The sequence below is a fragment of the Mchenga conophoros genome, linkage group LG12, assembly GCF_057382185.1.
Source record: "Mchenga conophoros isolate Kocher_MC1m ecotype Shallow Benthic linkage group LG12, M_conophoros_male_GT1.1, whole genome shotgun sequence".
NCBI classification, from domain to species: Eukaryota; Metazoa; Chordata; class Actinopteri; order Cichliformes; family Cichlidae; genus Mchenga; species Mchenga conophoros.
The window spans coordinates 19,831,866-19,857,000 of NC_140537.1; the positions used below are offsets into that span (position 1 = coordinate 19,831,866).

Consider the following 25,135-nt stretch of genomic DNA (forward strand, 5'->3'; position numbering starts at 1 on the left):
TTAAGCTCTAAAAGGAGCTGATGGCACCAAGCCCCCTCCCCATGAAATGCAATTCAACACAGAGGAGCTGCAGCTCAAGAATGCAACCCCTGCTCATTTACTCACTCCTGCACGGCAGTGAGCACTCAGACTCTGCTCACAACTAATGTGGGACATTTTCATTACCGACCCGAGTGCTGTTTACTTATTGTTTAGTGTGCTGATTTTAGGTTTCTTTAAGTTTCTTCATCTTTCAGTTCAGCTAATAAATCGGTATTATGGTGCTAGTAGGTTCCTTTCTGATGTTTTGAAACTTTATGACATACTTTTGTGCGCTTATTGCACACATCACTCAACATTATAACTAATGCATGAGTAATTCAACCAAAATGTTATTTTGACTAGCTACCATACCATTAAGTGAGGTTCCAATGGTGTGTATGTTCTACTAAATAAATTGTCCTCCAATGCTTTAACAAGAATAAAAACTACAGCAGTCATCTACTGTCTCACATTGTTTTAATAAAATGTGTCGCACACAGTTGCTTCAGATTTTTTTCTTCTAAACAGAGATCACAGAAAAAAAAGTTTTATTTCCAGTTTGAAATCCAGTAAAAAAAAACAAAAGGGCCCCAAAAACACTTCTGTGCTTCTCGGTAGAACTACTGTAATCTTTCACAGGCTGTCATGCTTTCATATAACGTACATGAACACGCAGATATTACACATATGGGAATATGCAAGTTATAAAACCTCCGTCTTTAGGTAGTGCTGTGTCTTTTGCTTCACCTGTGGGCTGTTTGGTACACTCGATGTCTGCCGGTCGTAGTCGCCCATGCACACAGCTACAAAGAACAAAGTCCCTCCGATGACCAGTGCCAGTCCTCCGAACCATCCGGAGAACATCGCCTCCCCATACTCCCATCGTGGCATCACATCAGGAAAACCCTCATCCCAGAAGTCCACCACAGTTGTATAGGCCACAACAGACACAGGAGCCAGAGTAGTGAGCCCAGACACCCAGGACAGCACCCCACTAAAGATGAGGAGCCTTCTCTTCACACCAGGCGGCTCCATACACATCTCAACCCCCTCCAGACCCGGGAAAGCAGCCAGTACAGCTGAAGCACCAGTACCAATAGACACTGACATGAGCACCCTGGAGATCTGTAGGTCCAACGGCAGTCCCATGATGGAATCGTAGGCCTTACACTGAATTCCTACTTCCTCGGTGTAGAGGCAGGTGTGCCACAGCCCAGAGAACCAGTTCTCCACTTCATTGAGATCAGAGTTCATTGTTTTCCAATGTGGAAGGAAGGTGGTGATCAGAGATGTCACCAAGCCTCCAACTGTCACAAAGAGCGCGGTCCTTTGCATCATTTTAGCTGTTAGAAAAACCATCTTCTGCCTTTGTGCAGTGAAGTCTGTGCTGTGATTCTGTGTCCAAATCTAAGTAAAGTTAGGTAAGCCATCCAAGTGGCTCTGTAGCTCGTCCCACCTGCTGGACAGACCTGGACGGCCCACTTCTTACTTCTTTAAGAAAATGCACCTGATAAGTAGGAGAAAATCTCGTACCACACAACAACGGCCATACTGTTTGGTTTCAGTGTTCAATGTCATCCCAGTGAACAACGAACTCTGTATTTAAATGAAACCAGATATGAGCAGAGGGATTCTGGGCCGTGTGTTTGCACAAGTCAACTTGAATGAAACGAGCAACCTGTGCATGAGGGGCACATAAAAAAGAAAGACATAAAAGTTACTGTTTCACGTGACTGTGAACTTCAGTACAACTTTAAACGTTTCAGCAAAATTAGGTGAGGTATGGTCTTTCGTTTTTGATTATATATTATTTGTTTAAGATATTTATTTTGATTTGCAAAATTTCTCAAGTATCTCTACTATGAATAGCACTTTGTGCTCACTGCAGCAATACAAAAGTCCAAAAGAGTCCAGCACTTTGGGAATTCCTCTGTGGGTTGTTACAGATCCTGCAGTACAACTGCCAGCTTGTAGAAAACCAATATAATGCCTCTGCATTTAGGACAAACATTTTGTCTTAGTCCCATGAACAAAATTTACTATAAACGTTCAGAAAATACTTTTCTTTTAGTTTTATTCATCTCATACTGGGATTATTAAGGGTGACCTCAGTACATACATAAGAACCTATAACACATCTCAAATGAATAATTAAAATTAAACCACTTAATTTAATTTAGATCACGTGAGTAAACCAAAATCGCTGCAGTGCAAAACCTTGCAGATTCAAAAGGAATTCATCCGCTCAAACCAGGGAGTGTTGTCTGAACTTATCATGCATGGATCTGTGGAAACTGAGACCCCTGACGGACATGCTAATTTAATGAAAGGTCAAGGTCTGACCTTCAGCTTTTTCACACTGTGTTTAAGTTGCACTGGCTTTAGTTTGCAACAGTAGTCTGAATTTTAGATTAGCACCAGTAAGGCCAACAAAAGTGTCTTTGAATATTTCACTTTAAACATCAGCTGTTTAAAATTAAAAATTATACTGCTGGACTGGATGAGGACTGCTGCCCTACTTTAACCCCAAACACTAAAAACAGCAAAACAACCTGCCGGCTGATCCAGTCTAATATGGTCCCTGCATAAAGCCAGTGAGGATGGCCAATGCTGTAGTTTTAGGCAAAGCTGACATAATGGAGTTATCGGCTCTTTGCACAGATGGCTGTAGGATTTAAAAGCAGTTTAAAAGTTAGGTTTGGGCTCAAGAATAAAGTCATCTGTTAGAGACTCTAACAGATGACTTTATTCTTTTTGTGTAGTGTTATCACGAATCTAGAGCCCATGATAACACAACGTGACAATAGCTTCTAAAGAGAGGTTAAATCAATCAATTCAGTGGTTTCAGAAAAACTTCAGTTTTTTGACACATTCCTTTGTGTTTATTGATTAACTGACAAAATGGTTGCGCACAAACTTCAATCACGTTGGTATACTGGTGAATCAGAGCACAGGCACAGAACACATGACTCATTCTGTAAGAGATTTATTAAGGCTTCAAGTGCATGATAACAGAATAATATCACTAAATACTAAGTTCAGTATTGTAGGATACACAGATTTTGTTAATGGTAAGAATTATCACAAAGACATGTGCCAGCAACAGTACTTAACACAGAGATATATTATAATTATTTTCATATGATTTGGATTCTTTACCACAAAAGACATATGTAAATAATACCAACTTAAATGAATAGAGATTTAGATAAATAACCCATTTGACTTTAATAGATGTGATGGTTTATTGAGATGATACATCTGATGAAATTGAATCCATTTCTATTGTCACACTTGTGAAAATATACAGTAACCTGTATATTTATCAAAAAAAAAAAAAGCCAAAGCAACAGTGAGCAGAATAATCTCTTTGCAAAAAAGGTCTGTCTGTACAAAATAAATAAAAGCAGAGTTATACATGAAAAGATAATTTTACACTATTTAACAATTCTAGGTACAATCTGGTTCCTTCACTGATTTCATTCCTCGCTGAGATGCAGAGGGACAAACAACAACAACAACAACAACAATAGCAACTCGATACAGTGTGGATAAAAGGCATCAGTTGAATGGGGTATGACACATGCAAGGAATGATTAGGTGGAGCAGGGATGTATGGCTTCTGCAAGAGTAGAAAAGAGCCGTCCTAAATATCGGAGCACATCTCGGCACACTGTTTGTCTGATATGTGTGTGGCTAGCGACTCAATGATGTCCAACAACAGCAGCTGGCTGAGAGACCTCAGGTTGGGGAGCTTGGATACCTTTGGGAGGGGAGGAGAACAAAAAAAATGAAAAAAAGAACAGCAAATTAAGATAAGACAATGAGTCAAAAATGGGGAATAAGCAGCACTTGATTGCTCATGCACAACAAAATGAAGATAAAAGATAAAAAGAAGATAAAAGCTTAACAGAAATACAGCAGAGCTAACACTCCAGTGAAGTAAAGTGAAAACTGAGTGCTTCTTTGTTCCTTTGGATAACAAACAATAATCAGAGCGACACCTCATCGCAATGTGATGAGGTGCTTGTACAGCCGGCCAGCCTGTAAACAGTCTCCTCTTCACGCAGAAGATGGAGGGTGATCCACTAAGAGGCCAAAGGTGTCAGTCTCCCGCAAAGAAGAGGGGACTAGAGGGTTAGCTCAGCTGCAGTGAGTGGGCAGCAAACCCCCAGGGCTTCGGATACAAGCCCACCCACCTTGATGAACTGGTGGACAATAATGTGGAGACAGTGCTTCTTCATGTCCAGAGCCTGGGTCTTATCAGCTGCCTCAAGAATCTGAGAGAGGATAGCGAGAGAGAAGTGAGTGAAGAAATGATTTATTTTGTACAAAAGTGAGGGACTGCACTGTCCAATTAGGTCACTGCTCCCCCTGGGAGAAAGCACAATACCTGCAAGACATTCTCCACAGTGACGTTCATCTCGAGATTCTGCTTGCAGTAAGCCTGCAGCCTGTTGTTAGAAAACCCATAGTAATATGGTGCAGCAAACAGATAGCTGTTAATCCAGGGTCAAGGATGTAAACCAAGTTTACCGCAATGAAACTCACATTAACCAAAAAGTAAGGCCGGGTGCTTTGACAACCCATGTGGCTTAATTTTCGAAAAAGCTTCAGTGTGATTTAGAAACTCACTATATGAAACTGCAAATTTAACAACTCCATAACAGAAACATTTTAGGCCCTATTTTGTTTCTGGCATTGACATATTTATGAATTATTTCATTGTGTCCCTGAACTTATCTACTTATAAACCATTTATAAACATTAACCAACACTAACTCTTAACTTAAACATCACCATCTTCTAACTTACAGATAAAAAGTTCACACCTTTTTTATGTTAAATATTGAGTTCTTTTGTGACGAGCCAGCAGTTTTACTGTTAGTGATACAAACTGTACTCGATACAAATGTCTCTGTAGGAATATGTTGTGTTTTTTAAGGACCTGAACAGAAGAAAAGTATTGAGGTCTGTTTTTAGACAGAAATTAATTAATTAATCATTATTATTATCTAGGCTATCTTTACTCATTTCATTTTTATTTATATTTGCAGAAATGTTAAAGTAAAAAAAAAAAACCCCAAAAAACTCTACAATTGAAAAGGATACAGGGAATCCTCTGGAGGCATGTTCACGTCACCATAGTAGATATAACGCAGCATCGACTCAAAGGCCTGCTTACTCGGGACCATCTCACCAATGGATATATTTACTTGACCGTCCACGGGCATGAAGGAGCGGAACATTGCCTCAAAGTAACTGAGGAGTAACAGTATCAAAAGGATAAGTCACACCATTAAGCTGAAATGGACCATGACCAACTGTGATACAACATCAAGCCATTACAGAAAGCAATCAAATCTACTCTAGAGTAGATCTAGTAGTAGTAGACCTAGAGTCAACTATCGGCACAGGAGCATAAAATCCACATTAAATCAAATTCAGCTTAAGTAAGGTACCAAAAATACAAAACAAAAACAAAATAACCCATCCATAAAATCTACGCTGATCTACCTGGACCGAGCTGCTAGTATGGCTTTGTGTGCAGGCCGTGGGTGACCATCTAACAGCAGAATAATGTCACAAAACTCAAAGCCGCTTCCCTCCAGGTAGGCCTTCATGTCCTGCACCAGGGAGGTCCCGATGTCCACAGGCTGGTCAGAGTACACCCTAGGAGGAGGCTGCTGCTTTCGTCGCACAATCTCCACTATCAGGGGAGTGGAGAGATGCTCGAACTCTTTCGTCATGATAACCTGGTTAAAGTGTGACTCCTTAACCACAAAATTAAGGCAATGTTCCTGAAGAAAGAAAAAAAGATGTTGGTATTAGTGTCATAATAGCTAGTACTGTCAAAATTAAAGCGTTAACGCAAATCAAGCCGGCATCACGACTAACGCGGAAAAAAAAAAATTTAACGCATCTGGAGCGCAGAATGACTCAAAATCCCTGAAGTGTTTCTGTCAACGCATTTCGGGCAGTTTGTCCAAGTAGAGTTACCTTCGCACATGCGCAAATGGGCAGTAGATCTGGTAGTGACGGGGAGCTGAACCAATCAACTCAATTTGGAAGATATATAAGTTTTAAACAATCAGAAACAACTTTTTTTGAGTTTTAATGAACAAAATGTTAGCAGGACAGCATCCGTAAACTCTTGTTTGTTTATTTTCCAGACTAGAGTCATATTCATTTAACTTGGCCTCACTCCATCTTTTTACCATGGTCGTCCATGTTCCAGCCCAACAGTTTGAAAAGCAGTGAAATTAAGAAACTTTAACCACTAGAGGTCAGTATAAGACGCTTTTGAGCTGTTAACATTTAATCTGGACGTACCTTGAGCTGGTCGAGCTGCAGTTTGTTGGCATTTTCACAGACACTGAGAACATTCTGCAGGTCGACTGATGCTTCAATGTACTGCACACAGAGCTGCTCCAGCCGGGAAAGCTTAAAGCTAAGGGCCAGTTTGTACACATCCATAATCAGGAGAACATCCTGCACATGACCTGTGTAGACAGATACACACACGAATAAACATTTTCCCTCTCTTTTGCAGCAAGACTGGTAACAACCAAATGTGAGAAGCATGAGCAGAGTGGTACCTCTGCGAGGGTACTGGATCTTGTCTGTGTAGAGAAACTGCATTAAGACTTCAAAAGGCTGAGCCTCCGCTTCTCTGATGGATACCTCCAGCAGCGGCTGTGTGCCCGATGGCCTGTTGCCTGCTGGCATATCTTTTGAGCCTCCAGCTGCTCCTTCATCCTCACTGCTCTCCTGTTTTGTCTTCTGTAAGGCAGTAAAGTATGCAATTATCATTCTGGCTCAGTGAATACACCAGTGACCCATTACTCTTACAAATGCTTATATTATATATCTTGATGCCTCAGACCTACAAGCTTAGATAAATATGTTCATTAAAGCATTAAATGTGCAATATTTATGCTGCCGCACCTTTTCTGTAGTGAAAGCCTCACTGACTTTTCATAAAACTGAAATTTAGAGAATGTAGCTCATCATCCAGTCCATTACATTTCACGGGTTACTAAAATGGGGACCTTGACTTTGCGCACAATTTGGGTGAAGACCCAACTAGGTCAACCTTTAAATTTGATTCAGTTCTGACGAATACTGTAGGACTAGATATTCTTGTGAACTGTGGACCGACGACAGACGCCTCGCCATGGCGGATGAGCTGAAAATGAACTAAAATGATTACATTTGCAGCTTCACTTTGCGCATTAAGTCTGGACTGAGTTAATTTTCTATAAATATGAGTGTCTGAAAAAATACGAGCAATAACTCCTTGATTTTCCCCTTCAACACTATTGTTGGACAAATACCAAACACTAGCCTTTTATTACAGATAATTACCAAATCATTACTCTTTCTTTATGACAATATCGCCACTCTAACCTATTTCAGTGGAGATGGAAACCAACCAATCATGATGTGATCACGACTAATTGTTTCCTCTCCTGCGGTGTTCATTGTTTTAAAAAATTTTTTTAAAAAGGTGTTTCATTTCATGATGCCGCACAGCTTGAAGAGTGCAGGTTGGAGGATGTGGATTCAATTCTAAACCTTTCTGCCATTTAATATTTGAATTGTGACACAGGTGCTTGAAGTTGTGTCACCATTTCACCGTGTTTCTGATTTCCAAGATGTGGAATAGGTTACAGAGTTACATAATCAGCCTGATTTTTCATATTTATAAATATCTTCTGAGATCACTGACAGTCTTGTATGTGTCAGAGGAGATGCACTTGGTGCATTGTCCTAACCTGTCGCTGCCTATCTCGAGCCTGCAGGATTTTCTTCCGCAACCACTGACATCTTGCAGTCACTATGGCGATATGCCCCAAGACTCTCTCTTCACTCTGCAAACAAGACAACAATGTCAAGTCAGACAAGTGGAAAAAAACAACAACAACAAAAAAAAAACAAGTTTGGCAAATCATGTGCGAGTCACCATGAATTTCAAGAATTGCCTTTGGGTTTGTGAGCCTTTATGTAGCTTGCCATCACCAGTGTGTGAATGGGTGGATGACTGGATATGTAAAGCGCTTTGGGGTCATTAGGGACTAGTAAAGCGCTATACAAATACAGGCCATTCACCATTTTTATTACAAGAAGACAGTTGAGAAAGCTGGGGAAGAGGGCAGGGGGAAGCCATGCAGCAAAGGTGTCTGGGACAGATTTGAACCTAGGCCCATGCAACAACCTCAGAGCATACTGGTAACCTACTCAACCCATGTAGTTAAACCGGCACCTCACCTTGACGCTTTAATCAGCAGTTTAGAGGCTTGGCTTCCAGTTTTACAGCAATGAAAACTCACCTCGCCCAGAATAAACTCCACATCACAGAACTGACGGTTCTCCCACAGTTTGCCATAATCCTCATGGAGGGTACACTTTGGGTAGCATGAAAACTACAAAAGTGAAAGTTTTAGCAATCAATCTTAAGGCAGGACAGACTTTTTAACTATGGTAGTATATCTCAGCAATGAGGTGATTTGACACCAACCTGGAATCTGTACATCTCCCCACTGCGGACATTGTTGTCCACAGTCCCGCCAAAGATGTACATGGCATCCAGAATCACAGCAGCAGCATGGAAGAGCCTCCCACTGGGCATCTGAGAAAAAACAAAAACAAAAAAAGATAAGAGTTTAATTGCATATCTGTAAAATTCACCTACATGTGTTTTATATTCCTATCTGGGGTGACACAAAAGGAACACCATACCACTATGATTTACAATAATATAAATTGTCTTGCACAAATTTCTGCAACAAAATGCAGACTGTCTACAGCAACGAAGAATGTAAAGTAAGTAAACTCAAAATGGCTCATCACTCAACAGCTTTTCCAAACATATTGTGTTTGCATTACATTAAGAAATAGTACAATAGATAGGAATGGAGCGTACAGGAACAAAGTGTTCTCGTTTAATAATTTACTGTCCTAATAAATAATATTTGTGATATCATTCATCCACCTCCATATCTACTAACATAGTTCTTTGTGTCAACAAATGAATGATATCACAAACACAATGAACATTTTCCAAATTTTTTCATACCTCACTGTCATGGCTGGGTTGGATCACCTCCCAGGTCTGAGAGTCAACATCATAGCAGTGCAGCTCATTGGGCAGGGTGTTGTCAGCAGCACCTCCAAATACATACAGGTGCCGGTCAAAGGCAACCATAGTGTGTCCATAGCGCCTCTGCGGAGGTGGAGGAGAGCCACGCAGCAAATGTTCGGTTGGTATACGTGTCCACCTGAGAACATGGGAGTTATGAGTGTCGGGTAATGCTGGTAAATATAGTATAAGTAGCTGAATGATATAAAAAAGGGTGCTGCTTACATGTGGCCTTGGAACTCAAACTGAAAGAGGTTGTTAGTAATTTTGGCTCCACTCTGTCCAGAAAACACAAACATCTTGTCCCTGCATACGGCGACAGGGAAGTTGCAGCAAGACGGGGGAATTTCACCACTCTGATCGATCTGATGGACACAAAGACAGAAAGACAGACATGAACAATGACCAAGAGTTTCTGAGTCTTTAACTTTAAATGTTGTTCTCTTTTGTTGTGAAAATGAATGAAACATGCCTCTTCCCAGCACGCGTGCTCTCGGTCCTGCAGACTGATGGTCCACATGTCGTTCAACCTATACGTGGGCGAAATAGTCACCAAGGTTATGCACAAAAACAAATACATCTGCAGAAAATGAAATAAAAAATTCATACATACCTGGCATTTCCATCATAACCGGCAAATATCCAGAGTTTATCACTGTAGACTGTGGCCCCATGTGCAGATCTGGCCACTGGCAAGCTGGAACAGAGATGCAGGATTTTTAGGACTAGTTTCAAATGACAACACTTAAGTATAGTCCCAGACTAAATTTTTATTTGCCTCTGTACCTCAAAGGGCCTTGCAAAGACTTAAAACAGTTGTAGATTTTGCTTGTCCTGGATTAAACTAAGCAGACTGCAAGACTGAGGATTAGAGATACTATGGGATTAATTTGAACCTTAAATTAATTTTTGAAGGAGGTGGGCTTAACTTTTATCAGCAATTTTGCGAAGAATAGAGGATTTTGGAGTTGGGGGGGCTGTCATGCTAGGACATAGTAGAAGGCAACTGTGCACAGTGTGAGGTCCTCCAAAGTTTTAGTTTAGCCAGTAAACATAAAGGCACATGCGAAACCAGCCCACAGTTTTTCCAACATATTTTATCCTCCAGACAACCTAAAGCATGGGTGTTGAACCCCAGGCCTCGAGGATCGGTGTCCTGGAAGTTTTAGATGTGTCCTTGAGCCAACACAGCTGATTTAAATGGCTAAATGACCTCCTCAACATGTCTTGAAGTTCTCCAGAGGCCTGGTAATGAACTAATCATTTGATTCAGATGTGTTGACCCAGGGTGAGATCTAAAACCTGCAGGACACCGGCCCTCGAGGCCAGGAGTTCGACACCCCTAACCCTAAAGTATTATGGGTGGGAACCACGGAGGCAAGATACAATAATATCATGGCACACAATAACAATGTTTGGTCATTATTAAAAAGAAACGAGTTAATACATTACCTTCCCTCCACTTTCCATTCAGTCCACTGTCCTGTAGCAAACTTGTACTCAAAAAGGTCATTTTTATTTTTCAGGTTTGAATTTGAGTAAATGTCTCCAGTGTAGCCCCCTAGAAAATATCAAATTTGAACATTACAGAAATGCCACCAGAGTTTAAAATGGATAAAATGAAGGATTTTTATAGATAATGAAGGATTTACCAAATACAAACATGCTGCTGCCATAGACCACAGCTGAGTGGTGGTATCTGGGGGCAGGTGGCGTTCCAGTGGTGAAAGCTCTGTGAATTATAGACATGTGTCAACTTTTATTTTATTATATGGTTAAGATTGTGTATGTTTTATATATACTCTGGCTGATTTGGTGTCTTGTATTGTAATACTTTCGAAAAGTGTCCACTGTGGAAATAAACTGATCTTTATGATTACTTTTTAGTGCTCCTTGTTCTGATACTCACTGCATGCACACTATGATGGTCTTAAAATGTAAATGGCCTATATTTGTATAGCGCTTTACTTAGTCCCTATGGACCCCAAAGCGCTTTACACTACATTCAGTCATCAGTCATAAATGTGTGTTAATCTGGGTTATTCCGTGGATTGTGATATGTATTGCAACGAAGTAAAATCAAACCAACTGCGGCTGTGAGGCTATAGCCTTACCGACACCAGGAACAGTCCTTCACATCAAAGCGAAGCAGATCATTCAGCATGTTTTTGCTGTTGGGTGACACAGAATTCTCACATACATATAATAACACATATATCTGAAAAATGTCTGCAGAAGTCTTGTAGCCCTTACCCATTATCTCCCCCGAACACATATATTGCATCTCTGTAAGCCACCACAGTGTGCTTGCTGCGCCTGCGTGAAGCCGCATGAAGTTCAGTAAAACCACAGGTATTCAGTTTGAGTGAAGATGCTGCTGCTGCTCAGCTGTCCACACCTTACCTTGCACCAACAAACTCATCGCACGGAGGGAGTCTTCTCCAGCGATGAACAGTCTCAAATGGGCCGAAATTAAGTGTCAAATATTCCACGCTGTCAGAGCAGCTGTGGTCGAAATCAACACTCGGAGCCACTTTAGTTGACTTACAGGACATGTTTTTGCTAACTCCCCGGCTCAATCAGATTTCAGGGCCACTCATCTGCAGGGACGTGAACGGTTAACGACGCTGTTAATACCCCAGGATAAGTGCTAATACTTCTGTCACTACATGTAAATCTGGAGTGACATTGGTACTACTCTTACCCAAGTCCTCTTTGTTAAAGATTAAGGCTGTTGTCCTTCAGAGAACTGTTAGCTACAAAAAAGCTCAGCTAAACCTGGCTAGCTAGCTAGCCTCTAGCTAGTGCTACGCCCCAAAACTAGCAACATGAAGAAGAAAACGACAAGTTAACGAACAACGCTAACGTTGCGTTAAAACATCTGGCCAACCGGTTCGATACCTACGATGTCATGATATTACACAGACAAAAAAACAACACCAAGAAATCAAAAGCAGTGGTAAATCCACGCCCCCCACAACCCTGTATGTTGCGGGTACTTCACTTCCTGTAATATTAAAAAGGCGGAGTCAAAGTGCTTTCAGTCCTGTAATCTTGAGTAGTATGAAACACTATAGGTATTAACGTTAATTTACACTTTGGAGTCCTACTCTAAAAACCTGTCATAGATTTAGCACCGTCTTCAAAGCTGGAATGTGTTAAAGAGTCTTTGAAATTAAAGATTTTAAAGCACGTTAAGCAAAGAAAGAAAATAAGGAAACTAAAAAAGCTGCAGTCACTCATTGCTGCAATGAGTTTTATGTTAAAAACAAGGATATAGTGTCCACTTTCACTCTTTATCTCTGAAGCAGTAAGTGGTTCTCTGTTGTTAGCTATCTGCACTGAAACAGAGGTTAGATAACTTTATAAATGAGGGTTTTGTGGAGGATGGCCTGTTTGAGTCAGGTGCCCCAGTGGCTCACCAAACTGACAAGCAGGAGTCAGACAAAATCCCCTCTGTGTTTGATTTTTCCTTGTCTGTTGGGTTGGACACACCGAGCAGAGAAATCTCAATTCCAATGAAGTCAGAAATGAAAGGTGTAATCTTTTAATTATCAATAATGGCACAGTGTAATATGTCAAATGTCGTTCATTTCAGGTTTTATTTGTCAAATTTTAATTCCTGTCAAGGGTTACATATTTTTTTCCATTACAGTACATCCTGATATGTAAAACCGTAGACTTAACAGTGTTTCTAAGTCTATAACTGTCTTAGCACAAATGTTAAGGACATCTCCAAGCAATGAAAAAGTATTGTGATCATGCAGTTTTTGTTAAAAACATAACCATCCTCATTGAACTTTTCATGTTTTATTTTTTATTTTACAACAGCAAATAGCATTGGATTTAATTACAATCTTCTAACACTGATCTTCAAAATAAATGCTTTATTAGGTCCGTTTGGAACCACTACAATTTTGAGGCATTATCGGCACCAAATGCTCATTTTAACAGGAAACTTGTGAAATGTTATTCACCCATCCATAGGCTGATACAATATGGCCATTTATCTTAACCCACCATTTTTAGGAACATATATTTCTCATTTATTTTCAGAGAAGTTGAGCCGTCGTGTACATTCATTCAGAATAATCCCAGGGCATTCAACAAAATTAAATGGTTGTTTTAAATAAACAATATTACATTTCATTTTATTCTGAGACTTAGCTTATCATATATTGCTAGTAACAATGGATTATTGTATGGAGGACAAAATCAGGAAATTGCACATTAGTTAAAATCAAATCATTAATAATACAAAACACTAAGAATAAGCAATACCGAATGGAAAGAAATACTGACTAAATATTATAGGTGAATTTACAAACATAAATTAATGAAATGAAATTGCATTTCTTATGAGTGGTTCTGATAATAAGGCCGTGTAGACATCCGAGTGGTGTTTGACACTCTTGGTCATTGTACATTTAGGTAGGACCTTACTTGACAGACACATGTTTTAGGTTATTTTCCTGCTCTCTACACAAGTCACATCACATTGTCACTTTACCTCCCAAAACAACTGGCAAGAGCAACACATTATTGTTGATTATCATTGAGATTTAAGCAGCAAACAAAAACGGAACAGTAAAGTTCTCACATGAAGAAAATGCAACATTTATCCTATAAAATTAAGGTATTTTTACTGCTAATTACATCATTTTTACTGGCTCTTTCATTTATAGATTCTTCTGTTGTTATTTATTAAACATATTACATGACAGACATGGAGAAACACGTTTATAGTTGATAACATTAATGATGATTTGATTTAGAATTTGTAGTGATAGGACTCTCAAGTAGACTGATAGCTAATGCCATTCGTTTAAAAAATATACATACACACACACACACACACACACACACACACACACACACACACACATATGTATATATACATACATACGTGTATATATACATACGTACGTACGTATGTACATACAGACATACATACGTACATATGTATATACATACATACATACATATATATAAATAAGAGAGAGAGAGAGATACTCACATACTTTTTAACATCATGACTGATTTTGTCCTCCACAGATTTGTTGCATATTTTCACATATATTTCAGTCCTTAGTGGGGAATCAGTCAGTGAAATGTTTTGACTTTTTCAGGTGAACATCAAAGACTTCATTTACTTCAAACCAACTGATATTCCTGCCATGTTTTCAAAATGCTCAGAAGTTTCTCAGGGATGTAAATAAATATTTCTTATCAATCCATCAACATGCTTTAGAACGTCATTGTGAACTTCATAGTTACGTCAAGTGCTCCATTAGAACAAGCTGACATCTGGGAGTAAGAACAATTAAATGGACTCATAGTGGAGAATACTAAGCCTCGGCTGCATGCAGTAAACTGATTCAGTATTTGTAGAGCATAACTTTTTTTTTTCATAAGCTCTCATGATGTACATCACAGTGCACAATGATGTACAATTCAAACAGGCAAAGAGACAGGAAATATGATACGTCATTAACCTCCCATTCTATCAGCCATGCAGTAATTCTTAATACAGTGTTTCAGATTTAAATTGGCCTCTGGTGCTCACACACTCAGTTACCAGTTAATTATATCTCGGACATGGCCCCACAACTTGGTAATCCAAAGGTTCACCCCAAGCTCTGTTAAGTACTGAATCTCAGGCATTAACATCTTGCGACACAGCTTCCGATGTGCTTTGTCTATATTCTTTTTTAAATTATAGCCCATGATAGACTTCTCTCCGATTGGCTGCCAGGGCTGCATGTCTGTCTCTTGGATGCTGCCAGCTTCTACAGCATGGCCACCCTCAATGCAGATAGATGTCATCTCTTTGTTCCTCTTCTTGAGCTCTGCCACATCCGCAGCCATACGCTTCCGCCCGTACGCATCTACTTTCTTCCAGAAAGTTTGATTAAAATGCTGGTATAGCTTCCAATCAATAGCATTCCACTCAAGGGCTCTAGCTCTCAGCTCAGGAGTAAATTTAGACACAGTGGATCCCTTACGGATATTGAGCTTAAAGAAGAGCAAATCATCCATCTCCCAGCAGAGGGCATCCTTTAGCAGGATGAGTGATTCCTCAAAGTGTTCCACTAACATGACCAGCTGAAAACGGTCACTGATGAATTTGATTCCTTCTTCCACTCGCGGATCATTCATATCCAGAGAGTTGTCCAGTCCAAAGTCAAAAAACAGCAGATTCTTGAGGTAGTAAGAGTTGAAACTCTCTGGATCAAAGTACTTGTGGGGATCACGTAGGAACTCAGTCAGCTTGTCGTCACCTGGTATCTTCCAAGTAAAAGGCACCAGGCGGCCAAAGTAGTGGAAGGAGGATTCAAAAAGCTCTGCAGGGTCTCGCAGAATGGTGATGTAGGATGTGTCCACAGGCAGCAACTTGGACACTTCAGGTGCATTGAAGCGCATGTGATTACAAATAATATTGAAACACATTCCCGGTCTGTAGTCTTTAACCTGGGAGCGCTGGAAAAGAGATGGGTAGAAGAAGTCATTTCTGCTTTCGGGAAAAGCAAATTTGAGCTGGTGTTTCTCTCCAAATCGGAAAAGGATGTTAAGGAAGGTGCTGCTGGCTGTTTTGTGGGTCTTCATGAACATGATATCAACTTTAGGAGCACAGGTGTAGGCAGTGTCTGAATTGTTGATGGTTGGTTTGGGGTGGGACTGTGTTGGACGGTGGGCGCAGGAATAAGGCACCGGAACCCTACATAGATGAAAAGGAGAACAAACTATAAAGACATATGGGGTTTTGTGGAAATTATCTCTAAATGATGTGACACAAAATAAACAAAAGCATCAACCCATCGCACTTGAGAAACTAGAAAGAAAATATTTGTTTTTAAAAAAAACTTCAGTTTTGCATTTTTTAAATACTTAAATAATTGAATGTGAAATATATTCCTTGCAGACAAATGCAAATTTTACATGAGGGTTTCTACAGAACACATCCACACCATCTTACTCAGGCAGACTGAAGTGGACCTGTGAAGTGGAGAGGCAGTAAACAAAGATCATGCAGCTTGTCAGGAATGTACCCAGGACCAGGCTTTTGCACATGGACCTCCATTGGATTCTTTGCTTGCCAGTCATGGTCCAGCAGAAGAACAGCTCACCTGAAACGCAGAACAAATCTCTTCTTCATCCTCATAATATGAGGTCTGTAAGATGAAATGGGGCCTGATTATTCAAAATCTTGTAGGATCATTCGATTCTGGATTTGACAAGGAGCCAATCAAGAGAATCCAGTAAAGGAGAAATATGCTCTCTCTTTCTAAACCCGGTCAATACTCCTGCTGCAGCATTTTGGATCAACTGAAGGCTTTTCAGGGAGTTTTTAAGACACCCTAATAATAATTAATTACAATTAAAATTGCAATTAAAATAATGACAGTAGTCTATAGTAATAATCAACTTGTTTCTCATCACCACAGGACAGGATATTTTTAATTTGAGAGATATTGTGCAAATGGGAGAAAGCGTCTACATATTTGTTTAATATGCACATTGAGCTACATATTCTGTTCAAAAACAACTCCAAGATTCCTCACAGCGTTACTGGAGACCAAGGTAATGCCATCCAGAGTAAGCATCTAGTTAGAAAACGTCTAACCATCTATATAAGATTTTTTGCGCATTGTACAATACAGCATCATGGATAGATAAAGTTGGGTATCATCTGCATAGCAGTGAAAATGTATGCTATGTCTTCTATTGATACTGCCTAAGGGAAGCATGCATAAACATAACTGGAACTAATACAAAACCCTGTGGAACTCCATAATTAGCCTTAGTGTGTAAGAGGACTCTAAATTTACATTAAAAAAGTGGAGTCTGTTAGCTAGATATGATTCAAACCACTGCAGCGCAGGGCCTTTAATGCCTATGGCATGCTCTAATCACTGTAAAAAATATTTTTGGTCAACAGTAATGACAACATGCTCTGATTGCTGTAATAAAATATTATGATCAACAGTATCTAATGTTGCTCTGAGATCCAGCATGGCAAGTCCACTATCAGAGGCCATAAGAAGATCATTTGGAACTTTCACTAATGCTGTTTCAGTACTGTGATGAGCTGGACTTAACCCAGAAAGATCAACTGGAGAAAAAGACTCTAGATAAATATCAATGGTATTGAAAGAAGCTGTACACAATGTAATGTTTTTAAAATGGTCATGAGTATTTTTTTCTCTAATGGATAAATTTTTAGGCAGCACAATAGCAGGGTGGTTAGCCCTGTTGCCTCATGGTGAGAAGGTCCTGGGTTCCACCATCTTCTGCCTTTCTGTGTGGAGTTTGCATGTTCTCCCCGTGTCTGTATGAGTTACCTCAGGGTACTTTCCCATAGATTTGAATGTGAATGCAAATGGTTGTCTGTCTCTTTGTGTTAACCCTGCAACAAACACCTCTCATCCTACGGTAGCTGGGACAGGCTCCAGCACCCCTGTGACCCTGAATTTGCCAAGTGAAAGAATGGATGGATTTTATTTGCAAAGAAATTCATGAAGTAGTTAAGATTAAAAGAATGCTTGACTCAACAGAGCTCTGACAGATTCAAATGCATTAAAGATGTAAAATCATTAACAAGATAATCAATTCTGTGAGATTAAAGTTCAGGTACCTGCTCTGCACTCTGCTGGCACAAGGCACTGAAGAAGATAAAACTGGGGGAATTATATCTATAAAGTTAGTTACAACCAGTGTTGGTCAAGTTACTTGAAAAAAGTAATCAGTAACAAATTACTGATTACTTCCCCCAAAAAGTAATCCCGTTACTTTACTGATTGCTTATTTTCAAAAGTAATTAATTACTTAGTTACTTTTTTAAAACACGATTTACAACCTGAAGAGGTGATAAAGCGATAGATCTTTCAGCCCAATTCTACTTTTTCTACATAATCCATCATACAAAATGTAATCAAATGGAAAGGTCCCTTTTTAAAACTTTTATTAGTTTTAATCTTTTAACTTTATGCATCAAGCAAAAATTTGATTATATGCAACATTCTCTGACTGGAAGAAATTTGTTTAATATTCAAACCTATTTTGTGCACATTCCAGCACATACATTTTTTTTTTTTTGTGCGTTTACACTCAGTCTTTCAAATAGATGCAAGTAAAACACAGAAGAAAATAAATAAAGTCAAAGACTAGCGGTCCTGTTGCTCTATTTTCACCTGTAAAGCAGGAGTTGGGTAGGCGGAGGTTTACCCTGGTGCAGGTGTGCCACAGCGGTCAGTGGAAGAATCCGCGAATTTCTCTGTGAATTTCCCATTACCTCGCAGCGCACTCGGTGCTTGCTTGGATGTTTAGGGGTTTTTTTCGCTGTAAAAAGAAGTTTTCTTCCCACGCACAACGGACATTAATGTTTTTGTCACTTTTTATGGAATCAAACTCAAAGTAAGGTCAGTACTTCCACACTTTAAACGCTGCATGCTCATACTCTCTCCCGCACTTGATATGTTATCCATTGTTGATCTGCACACAGCTGTTGTCACAAACTCGCACTTGCTTACGTCACTGTCATGAGACATTCTCGCAAAAAAATCACGGTTTTAGTAACGCAGCGTTCCTACGGGAAAGTAATGGTAATCTAATTACCGTTTTTGCAATAGTAATCCCTGACTTTACTCGTTACTTGAAAACGAGCAACGCGTTACTTGTAAGTACTTGTAAGTAACGCGTTACTGCCCATCTCTGGTTACAGCACCTTCAAAAAGACATGTACTGTAATGAAATGTATTCCCCAATTCTGTGTGATCCTTTATTGTAAATTTAAATGTTGGAAAATATCCGACAATAGAGGGTTTTGGGGAAATATTGTTAAATGTTCAGTTTCTGTAGAATAAGTTAGAAGAAGACCTAGAGTGTGGTTAAAGTGGTGGATGGGTTCTTTTACATTTTGAGAGAAGGTAGTCAGAGGTTAAGTTTAAAAATGCCATCCAGAGGCTTTCGTCTTCAGTATCTACATGTATGTTAAAATCACTCACAATAAATATTTTATTTGAGCACTAAATCAGATAAAAAGCCTGAGTAATCAGATGGAAACTCCGAGTAAGGTTCAGGTGGATGATAGATAACAACAAATAAAAAGTTATTATACAGTTAGTATAACTCAGGGGTGCTGATTCATTTAAACTAACATAATCATCCTGCTGTAACCAGGTTTCTGTAGGGCATGGTGAATCAGTTTGTTGACAAATGATTAATGCATGTTCTAACAGGGAGTTAGAACATGCATTAATCTCATATCTCACTGTTTTACTCTTTGGTACAGTTGTATGTGATATATTGGTACTCCTGTGATTTTTTTTTTTATGTTTGTAAGAAAGAAGCTGCAGAGAGAAATGTAAGCCTGCAACTTTGCTTCCTGGTCTCAACTCTGGATAGTCATGTTTTGGGGAGTTTAATCAATTTGGCCAGATTCATAAAAATGAGAGCTGGTTTATCCAAAGTGGGATGTGTGTCATCTGTCTTAAGACCAGGTTTGCCCTAGAAAGTTTCCCAGTTATCTGTAAAACATACATAATTATTTTTGACACCACTCAGACAGAAGGCAAATTAAGAAAAACATGCAGCTAAACACGTCACTACTGGTGCGAATGGGGACCAGAGAAAGCTGCAGAGTTCGATATTCTTTTGGCAAAGTTACACACTGATTTAATATTAATTTTAGTGACCTTCGATTGACTTAACCAAGTGTCTTTACTGTTGATGTGAATTATAATTTTACAAATTTATGTTTATCTTTAGCCAGGAGTTTTAGGGTTCCCTCAGTGTTGCCTGCTCTGGACCCTGTAAGACAATTATCTATGGTTGCTGGTTTCTCTAGCTTCACGTCTCAAAACAGAATCACCAAGCAGAATTTGTTCCTCAGCGGGTGTGTCGCTGACACAGCATAACAAGAACACTTGAAATGATTGATTTAGATAGTTTCTTGGTTATTTAATTGTAATTTGATTACAGGGACTATAATCTTTGTTCGGTTGTGTGTGCAGAAGTGCACACAAAAGCAAAGTGAAAAGAAAAATGCACCACAAAGGCAGGTGAAAGTTGCATTTGTCATTTAGGAAAGGAAGCACTGAATGCGTAGCTTTAACGGTGGTTTTGGTACATGTATTGCTCAGTGGGAACACTCTGACAGAGGGCAGGAACAACAGCTATTTTGGTTTAAAAAAAAAATTAAAGAAGCTCACTAATAGCAGGTTTACAAACCAGTAATTTTACATGGACAGCAGTGCTATAGTGTGGCCTATAATTTAAGGTGCTAAAGAATATGAACCCACAGGGAAAGGTTACACTTACATAGTTAACCTTGGCTGTCTAGTTTATTTAGACAGAGTTTCACTGAGATTAAGATCTCTTTTTCAACAGAGACCTGTCGAAGAGCAGGTAGGTACAGATCAATAAGTACAATCTTTCAAAATGCTCCAATGAAGTCAGTGAATGTAGTTTCACAATTTGGTCCAGCTTGTTCAAATACATAAGCAGCAAAGTATTTCCACCTTTTCCAAGTTGAGTGTGAATAAGCGGTAACATACTACATACTGTATATAATGTAATTGTATCTAATGAATATTTTAAACAGAAAGAATTTGAACTGTATGAGGAATGACAAAACAACATATTTGTTTCTCAGCTTCCTGTGAAATAAATAATGCATCAACACGGAAAGTGATATTGCATTCCCTCCTGCAGACTGCGATAAGGCGAGCCATCTGCTCACTCAGCTACATAAGTAACGAGTTGAAACTCACCACCTGGAATTTGTAACATTATCTGAACCAGTGTGAACCCAATGCATATACATTCTTTTAATTAAAAATTAACGACAGCTTAGCAAAACATAGTATTCTTTGGTATCAACTTGTCAACCACTAGTGGAATAAGATCGCTTAGAGAGAAAATTACCAAATTAAACTACCCCTTTCCACCCCCAATCCTCAAAAGGTTTTGTACAGTTTTGTAGTTTAGTCAAATGGGTCTGAAGGTGAGCTTAAAAAATAATTACAGGCTACATTGTGGAAGAGATGCTACCGCTGCGTACTGTAGAGTCTCCATCTTTAAAAAAAATTATTTATTATTTAAAGAGTTTCATTTCTATTGTTTGTCCACTCAAGGTTTATAGGGATTTTAAGAAGTATTTAGTTAAATTACTTATTGAGTAATTAAGTTACTTTTCAGATACAGTAATTAGATAAGTATTTTAAATACAATATTGATTAAGTAATTAGTAATTAATTACTTTTTTAAAGTAACTTACCCAACACTGGTCTCAAGATATGTGAGTGAGCACAAAATTAATAAAGAGTGTGAGTGTGTATGTGTGTGGGGAGGACTTTTCAGACTTATAGTGAAAGAGAGCAGGAGAAGAATTAGAAATATAGAAGTACAAGGACTTACAAGAAGTACATGTACTTTTGGTAACAGTTGTATATATGAATTATACAGAGCTGACCTCCTTACGGACAGAAGCATTCCAGAATGTTTGGAGCTCTCCAACTGGAGAGATTCTCGAATGTTTCGGAGTTGTAGGAGTGTTATGGCCTGGCCTGTAAATGTTCCAGTCAGTGACACAGGGAGGCATTTTGCCAGCATAGGACAGCTCTGTGTTGTGACAGAACTAAATTGCCTGTTATGTGCTGCTGCTGCTTCATAAACATGTCATCACTGTGCAACTCTGTTTCAGTTGCTGTTTACATTCTTGGATTACTGGTTCCTCTACCATCATGGCGTCAATTAAACACCATCCCACACAATAATTTTGTCTTCGTGAAGTAACAGCATACACAAAAGTTGCTAAAAATTATATTTTTATGTATAATGTAGAAAGATAAACCTATTACAGTGACCATTCTAATAACAGCTTTAAATTAGGTTTCCATTAGAAAATGATCATCTGCGTCCCCTCCTTTTCTGATCAAAGCATAACTCCTTAAATATTTTTTCTTTTAGTCATTATTAGGGATGGGTACCGGTGTCGGTTCTGACATAAACGGTAGTAACCAGACCGAAAAGCAGCGCACATTTCGGTGCTTTTTTTTCCCTGAGCTGTGATACACCTCTAGCCAATCATTTTACGTTTCCGAGGATAGTAGGTGGGTCCAGGTACGTACGTTCTTTTAGAGCAGAGCTACAGATTAAAAATGTCCAAGGCAAAGCGGTCAAAAGTCTGGCTGTACTTCACAGCAAAAGATGCAAACTCAGCAGCCTGCAACAAGTGCTTTAAGCTGATACTGTGATACTGTCAAAGGAGGTAACACCTCAAATCCGATGAAACACCTGGCGACGCATAGCGTTTTTTTAAAAGCCGAGAAATGCGCCGTATTTGATAGCTTGCTGTGAGACCTCACACCGAGCACATCTACTGCGGGTGGGTTGCCTGTTATGCAACATCCCCCAAAAACACGAAGAGGAGAGTCCTGGCCCCTAGCCCTGCCAGTGTAGCAGAAATGATGACGGATGATGGCAGCAGCAGCCGTTCTTCTCTGCGTGAGTAGCTTAATGTTGTTCGTGTGTAATTTACGTTGAGTAGGCTAACCACGTTATTATATTAATGCATGTAAGGTGAACTAGCAAACATCATCATAGCTACATGCGGCTGTCCTCTTGTTTGATGGCAGATACTCCCTTCACCCTGGCCAAAAAGGCTAAAATGACCAAAGAAAAAGTGGAAAACAGTTAAACATGAGAGTTTTAGGACAAAGTTTGTGTTTTTTCCATTGTTTAAGCACTGCTTCCAGCCAAGAGTGATACCATATATGCCCCATAGCTGCAGAAAAGGCTAACATTGTTATCTTTTTACGAAAAACAGCTGAACATGAGAGGTTTTTGAACCAATTTTGTGTTCTCCATTCTTTAAGCACCGGTTTGAGCACCGGCACAGTTTCAAAAGTACCGATTTGGCACCGGTATCGGATAAAACCTAAACGATACCCATCCCTAGTCATTATAGTAAGTCACACATGGCAGTGTGCGTTTGTCTGTGCTGAACTGAATCTGACAGTGTTTTTGCTGCTTTAGAGAATCCTGACTGTGAAGTACGTCATTGCTTCTTTTGGACTGAGGCCAACTTTCGAATGAGGTTTAGAGCAGATCTAGCAAAAAGTCCATGCAGAGAAAAGTAACTGTGTTTGAAGTTGGGAATAGATTGTTCGCCTGCAAAGGTGCAGTGAAAACATTTCCCACAATAATATCAAAACACTAGCCTGGATAAATAAAAACGCCGTTGTGAGGGTAATGTTTAGATTTTCACTAAAGTTTGATTTATCAAAAATGCATCCCTGGGTAGGATCAACATTAGCATTATTTCACTTACTTTCCTGAATGTTTCCTCATCTATCATGGCTCTTAAGCTTTGCATAGCTGGACTACAAAGTTTGTTTTTTCTCTCTCCCCCATTTATATGAGAAGGAATTGAAAAGAAAGAGCATAACATTGTTTTAAGAGTAAACATTAAGGGTAACAATTACTAGATTTAGTTGAATCGCTGCATTTCGTGCAAAAACACTGGAGAAAAGGTGTTGGAAAAGTACAACATGCTTAGAATTGAGATTTACTAAAAGATTATTGTGAAAAGAGCGGAGAAGAAATTCTTACCCTTATGCGCAAGTCCAAAGACAAACTAGTGGTAATGGTAATTTATTGACAATCGTTTAGTCCGCCCAGTTCCCAAAAAGTGAATACAAGTTCATCTCCCTCTAACGGCTGTCCTTGTATCTTGATTCAGACAAAAACATGCCACTATTGACCCAGCACGGTCCTGCTGTCCTATCACATGTCCTGTGCAGCGCAGCTCATTCATCTGATTACGGTTCCTCTTCTCTTCTTTCTCTCCGCCTCTGTACGCACACCTGATGCTTTCAGGCAGCCAGCTGCCTCCTCCCTCAACTTGATTCCAAAACTGATCACGCTGAACAAAGCACTGCAGGGAAGCTCATCAAGCCACCTGTGACGTCAGTAATTGTGTCAAGGGACAAGCACTTGCTAGGAAGCGTAAAAGAGGAGGGGTGAGAGGGAGGGAGGTTGAACTGGTGAGGGAGGAGTGAGACTGTACAGTGCCTATTCAGTGTCTACATACAAAAGACCATTGAGTGTAGACACTGGAGTCTGAGCTGCAAGCTGATATGAGGGGTAGAAAACAGCATAAGAGAAACAAATGTAGAAATCCAGAGCACAAAGACCGAGTGTACTAGTTGATCAAGGCTGCCGAGTATGTGTTGTTAAATTTTACACCACAGATCAGATATTTGATATTTCACAACAAACCTGCACATAAGTTTTTCCAGCTTGTATTTACAAAGGATTGATCTTTTAAATCTCCCTTATCTTTATCTGCAATTCATTAACTAAAGGCTATCGATATTTTAACTCTACATACAAGTTATACCACACGGTACCTTCTGATGTGAAACTGCCATCCTAGGCAACCATTTCAGCAGAAAGTGAACATTACTGGAGCGACAAGTCTATCTGGCTTTGTGTACAGATACTGCAATACGCTGTCAAGATACCGCCCAAAAAAAACAAAACCACACTACACATGAACTCCATCTTCCTCTAAACTGATTTCTCGGTTCTTGGAAGGCAGACTTGAGCTGTGCTGGTCAACCCACATTCATCAAGCTCAGGCACAACACCGTTTTTGTTCAGCGGGGAGTGGTTCTGCCTGTAGGCAAACAGAGTGCTAGGCTGAGACTTGAACTGGGTGGGCTTGTGAGGAATGTAGATTTGGGTCCTAGGCAAGGGATGAGAGGCTGCAGCGAGTGTCAAACTGTGTGAGGAAACCAAGGAGCGGAGGGGTATGATGGGTGTAGCCTTTGCCCTCTGAGATGGTGCTTTGGTCTTGTGGTTCTTCGTCATTACCACCCACTACTTAAGTGTTAACCAATCAGCAAAGAGGTTCAACCGACAGCAGCAGCATGACCTGAGCCTCTGCAGATGTGAAATCTTAAGCCG

The 25,135-nt window shown here is 39.6% G+C and overlaps 3 protein-coding genes across 4 annotated transcripts; all 3 read right to left on the reverse strand.

Moving 5' to 3' along the window:
- Window positions 1-421: 421 nt before the first annotated feature.
- cldn26 (claudin 26) lies at window positions 422-1,407 on the reverse strand. Its single transcript, XM_085293129.1, has one exon. The coding sequence runs from the start codon at window positions 1,378-1,380 to the stop codon at window positions 724-726; it is 657 nt and encodes a 218-aa protein (XP_085149255.1). The 5' UTR covers window positions 1,381-1,407; the 3' UTR covers window positions 422-723.
- A 1,584-nt stretch (window positions 1,408-2,991) lies between these two features.
- Window positions 2,992-12,167, reverse strand: lztr1 (leucine zipper like post translational regulator 1). Of its 2 annotated transcripts, XM_085294285.1 has the most exons (20): window positions 11,868-12,167; window positions 11,567-11,763; window positions 11,417-11,479; window positions 11,278-11,334; window positions 10,816-10,895; window positions 10,616-10,724; window positions 9,777-9,860; window positions 9,636-9,693; window positions 9,389-9,528; window positions 9,101-9,302; window positions 8,543-8,653; window positions 8,355-8,447; window positions 7,800-7,895; window positions 6,621-6,804; window positions 6,355-6,524; window positions 5,539-5,822; window positions 5,134-5,283; window positions 4,415-4,520; window positions 4,221-4,301; window positions 2,992-3,784 (listed from the first exon to the last, which is right to left on the reverse strand). In XM_085294285.1, the coding sequence occupies exons 2-20, from the start codon at window positions 11,716-11,718 to the stop codon at window positions 3,668-3,670; spliced, it is 2,337 nt and encodes a 778-aa protein (XP_085150411.1). In that variant the 5' UTR covers window positions 11,719-11,763; window positions 11,868-12,167; the 3' UTR covers window positions 2,992-3,667. The 2 variants fall into 2 exon arrangements, with proteins under 2 accessions (XP_085150411.1, XP_085150410.1); XM_085294284.1 differs by having other exon boundaries at window positions 11,567-12,167.
- Window positions 12,168-12,746: 579 nt separating this feature from the next.
- gal3st1a (galactose-3-O-sulfotransferase 1a) lies at window positions 12,747-25,130 on the reverse strand. Its single transcript, XM_085294288.1, has 3 exons — window positions 23,777-25,130; window positions 16,140-16,290; window positions 12,747-15,881 (listed from the first exon to the last, which is right to left on the reverse strand). The coding sequence occupies exons 2-3, from the start codon at window positions 16,265-16,267 to the stop codon at window positions 14,738-14,740; spliced, it is 1,272 nt and encodes a 423-aa protein (XP_085150414.1). The 5' UTR covers window positions 16,268-16,290; window positions 23,777-25,130; the 3' UTR covers window positions 12,747-14,737.
- Window positions 25,131-25,135: the final 5 nt, after the last annotated feature.

Excerpts from the sequence above, each read along its gene's own strand:
- cldn26 (XM_085293129.1), bottom strand. The coding sequence starts at position 1,380 with ATGGTTTTTCTAACAGCTAAAATGATGCAAAGGACCGCGCTCTTTGTG.
- gal3st1a (XM_085294288.1), bottom strand. The coding sequence starts at position 16,267 with ATGACTGGCAAGCAAAGAATCCAATGGAGGTCCATGTGCAAAAGCCTG. Across the intron at positions 15,882-16,139 it reads GTCCACTTCAGTCTGCCTGA|GGTTCCGGTGCCTTATTCCT; the intron begins GTAAGATGGTGT and ends TCATCTATGTAG.
- lztr1 (XM_085294285.1), bottom strand. The coding sequence starts at position 11,718 with ATGTCCTGTAAGTCAACTAAAGTGGCTCCGAGTGTTGATTTCGACCAC. Across the intron at positions 6,805-7,799 it reads CTCGAGATAGGCAGCGACAG|AAGACAAAACAGGAGAGCAG; the intron begins GTTAGGACAATG and ends ACTGCCTTACAG. Across the intron at positions 5,823-6,354 it reads TGCAGCTCGACCAGCTCAAG|GAACATTGCCTTAATTTTGT; the intron begins GTACGTCCAGAT and ends TTCTTTCTTCAG.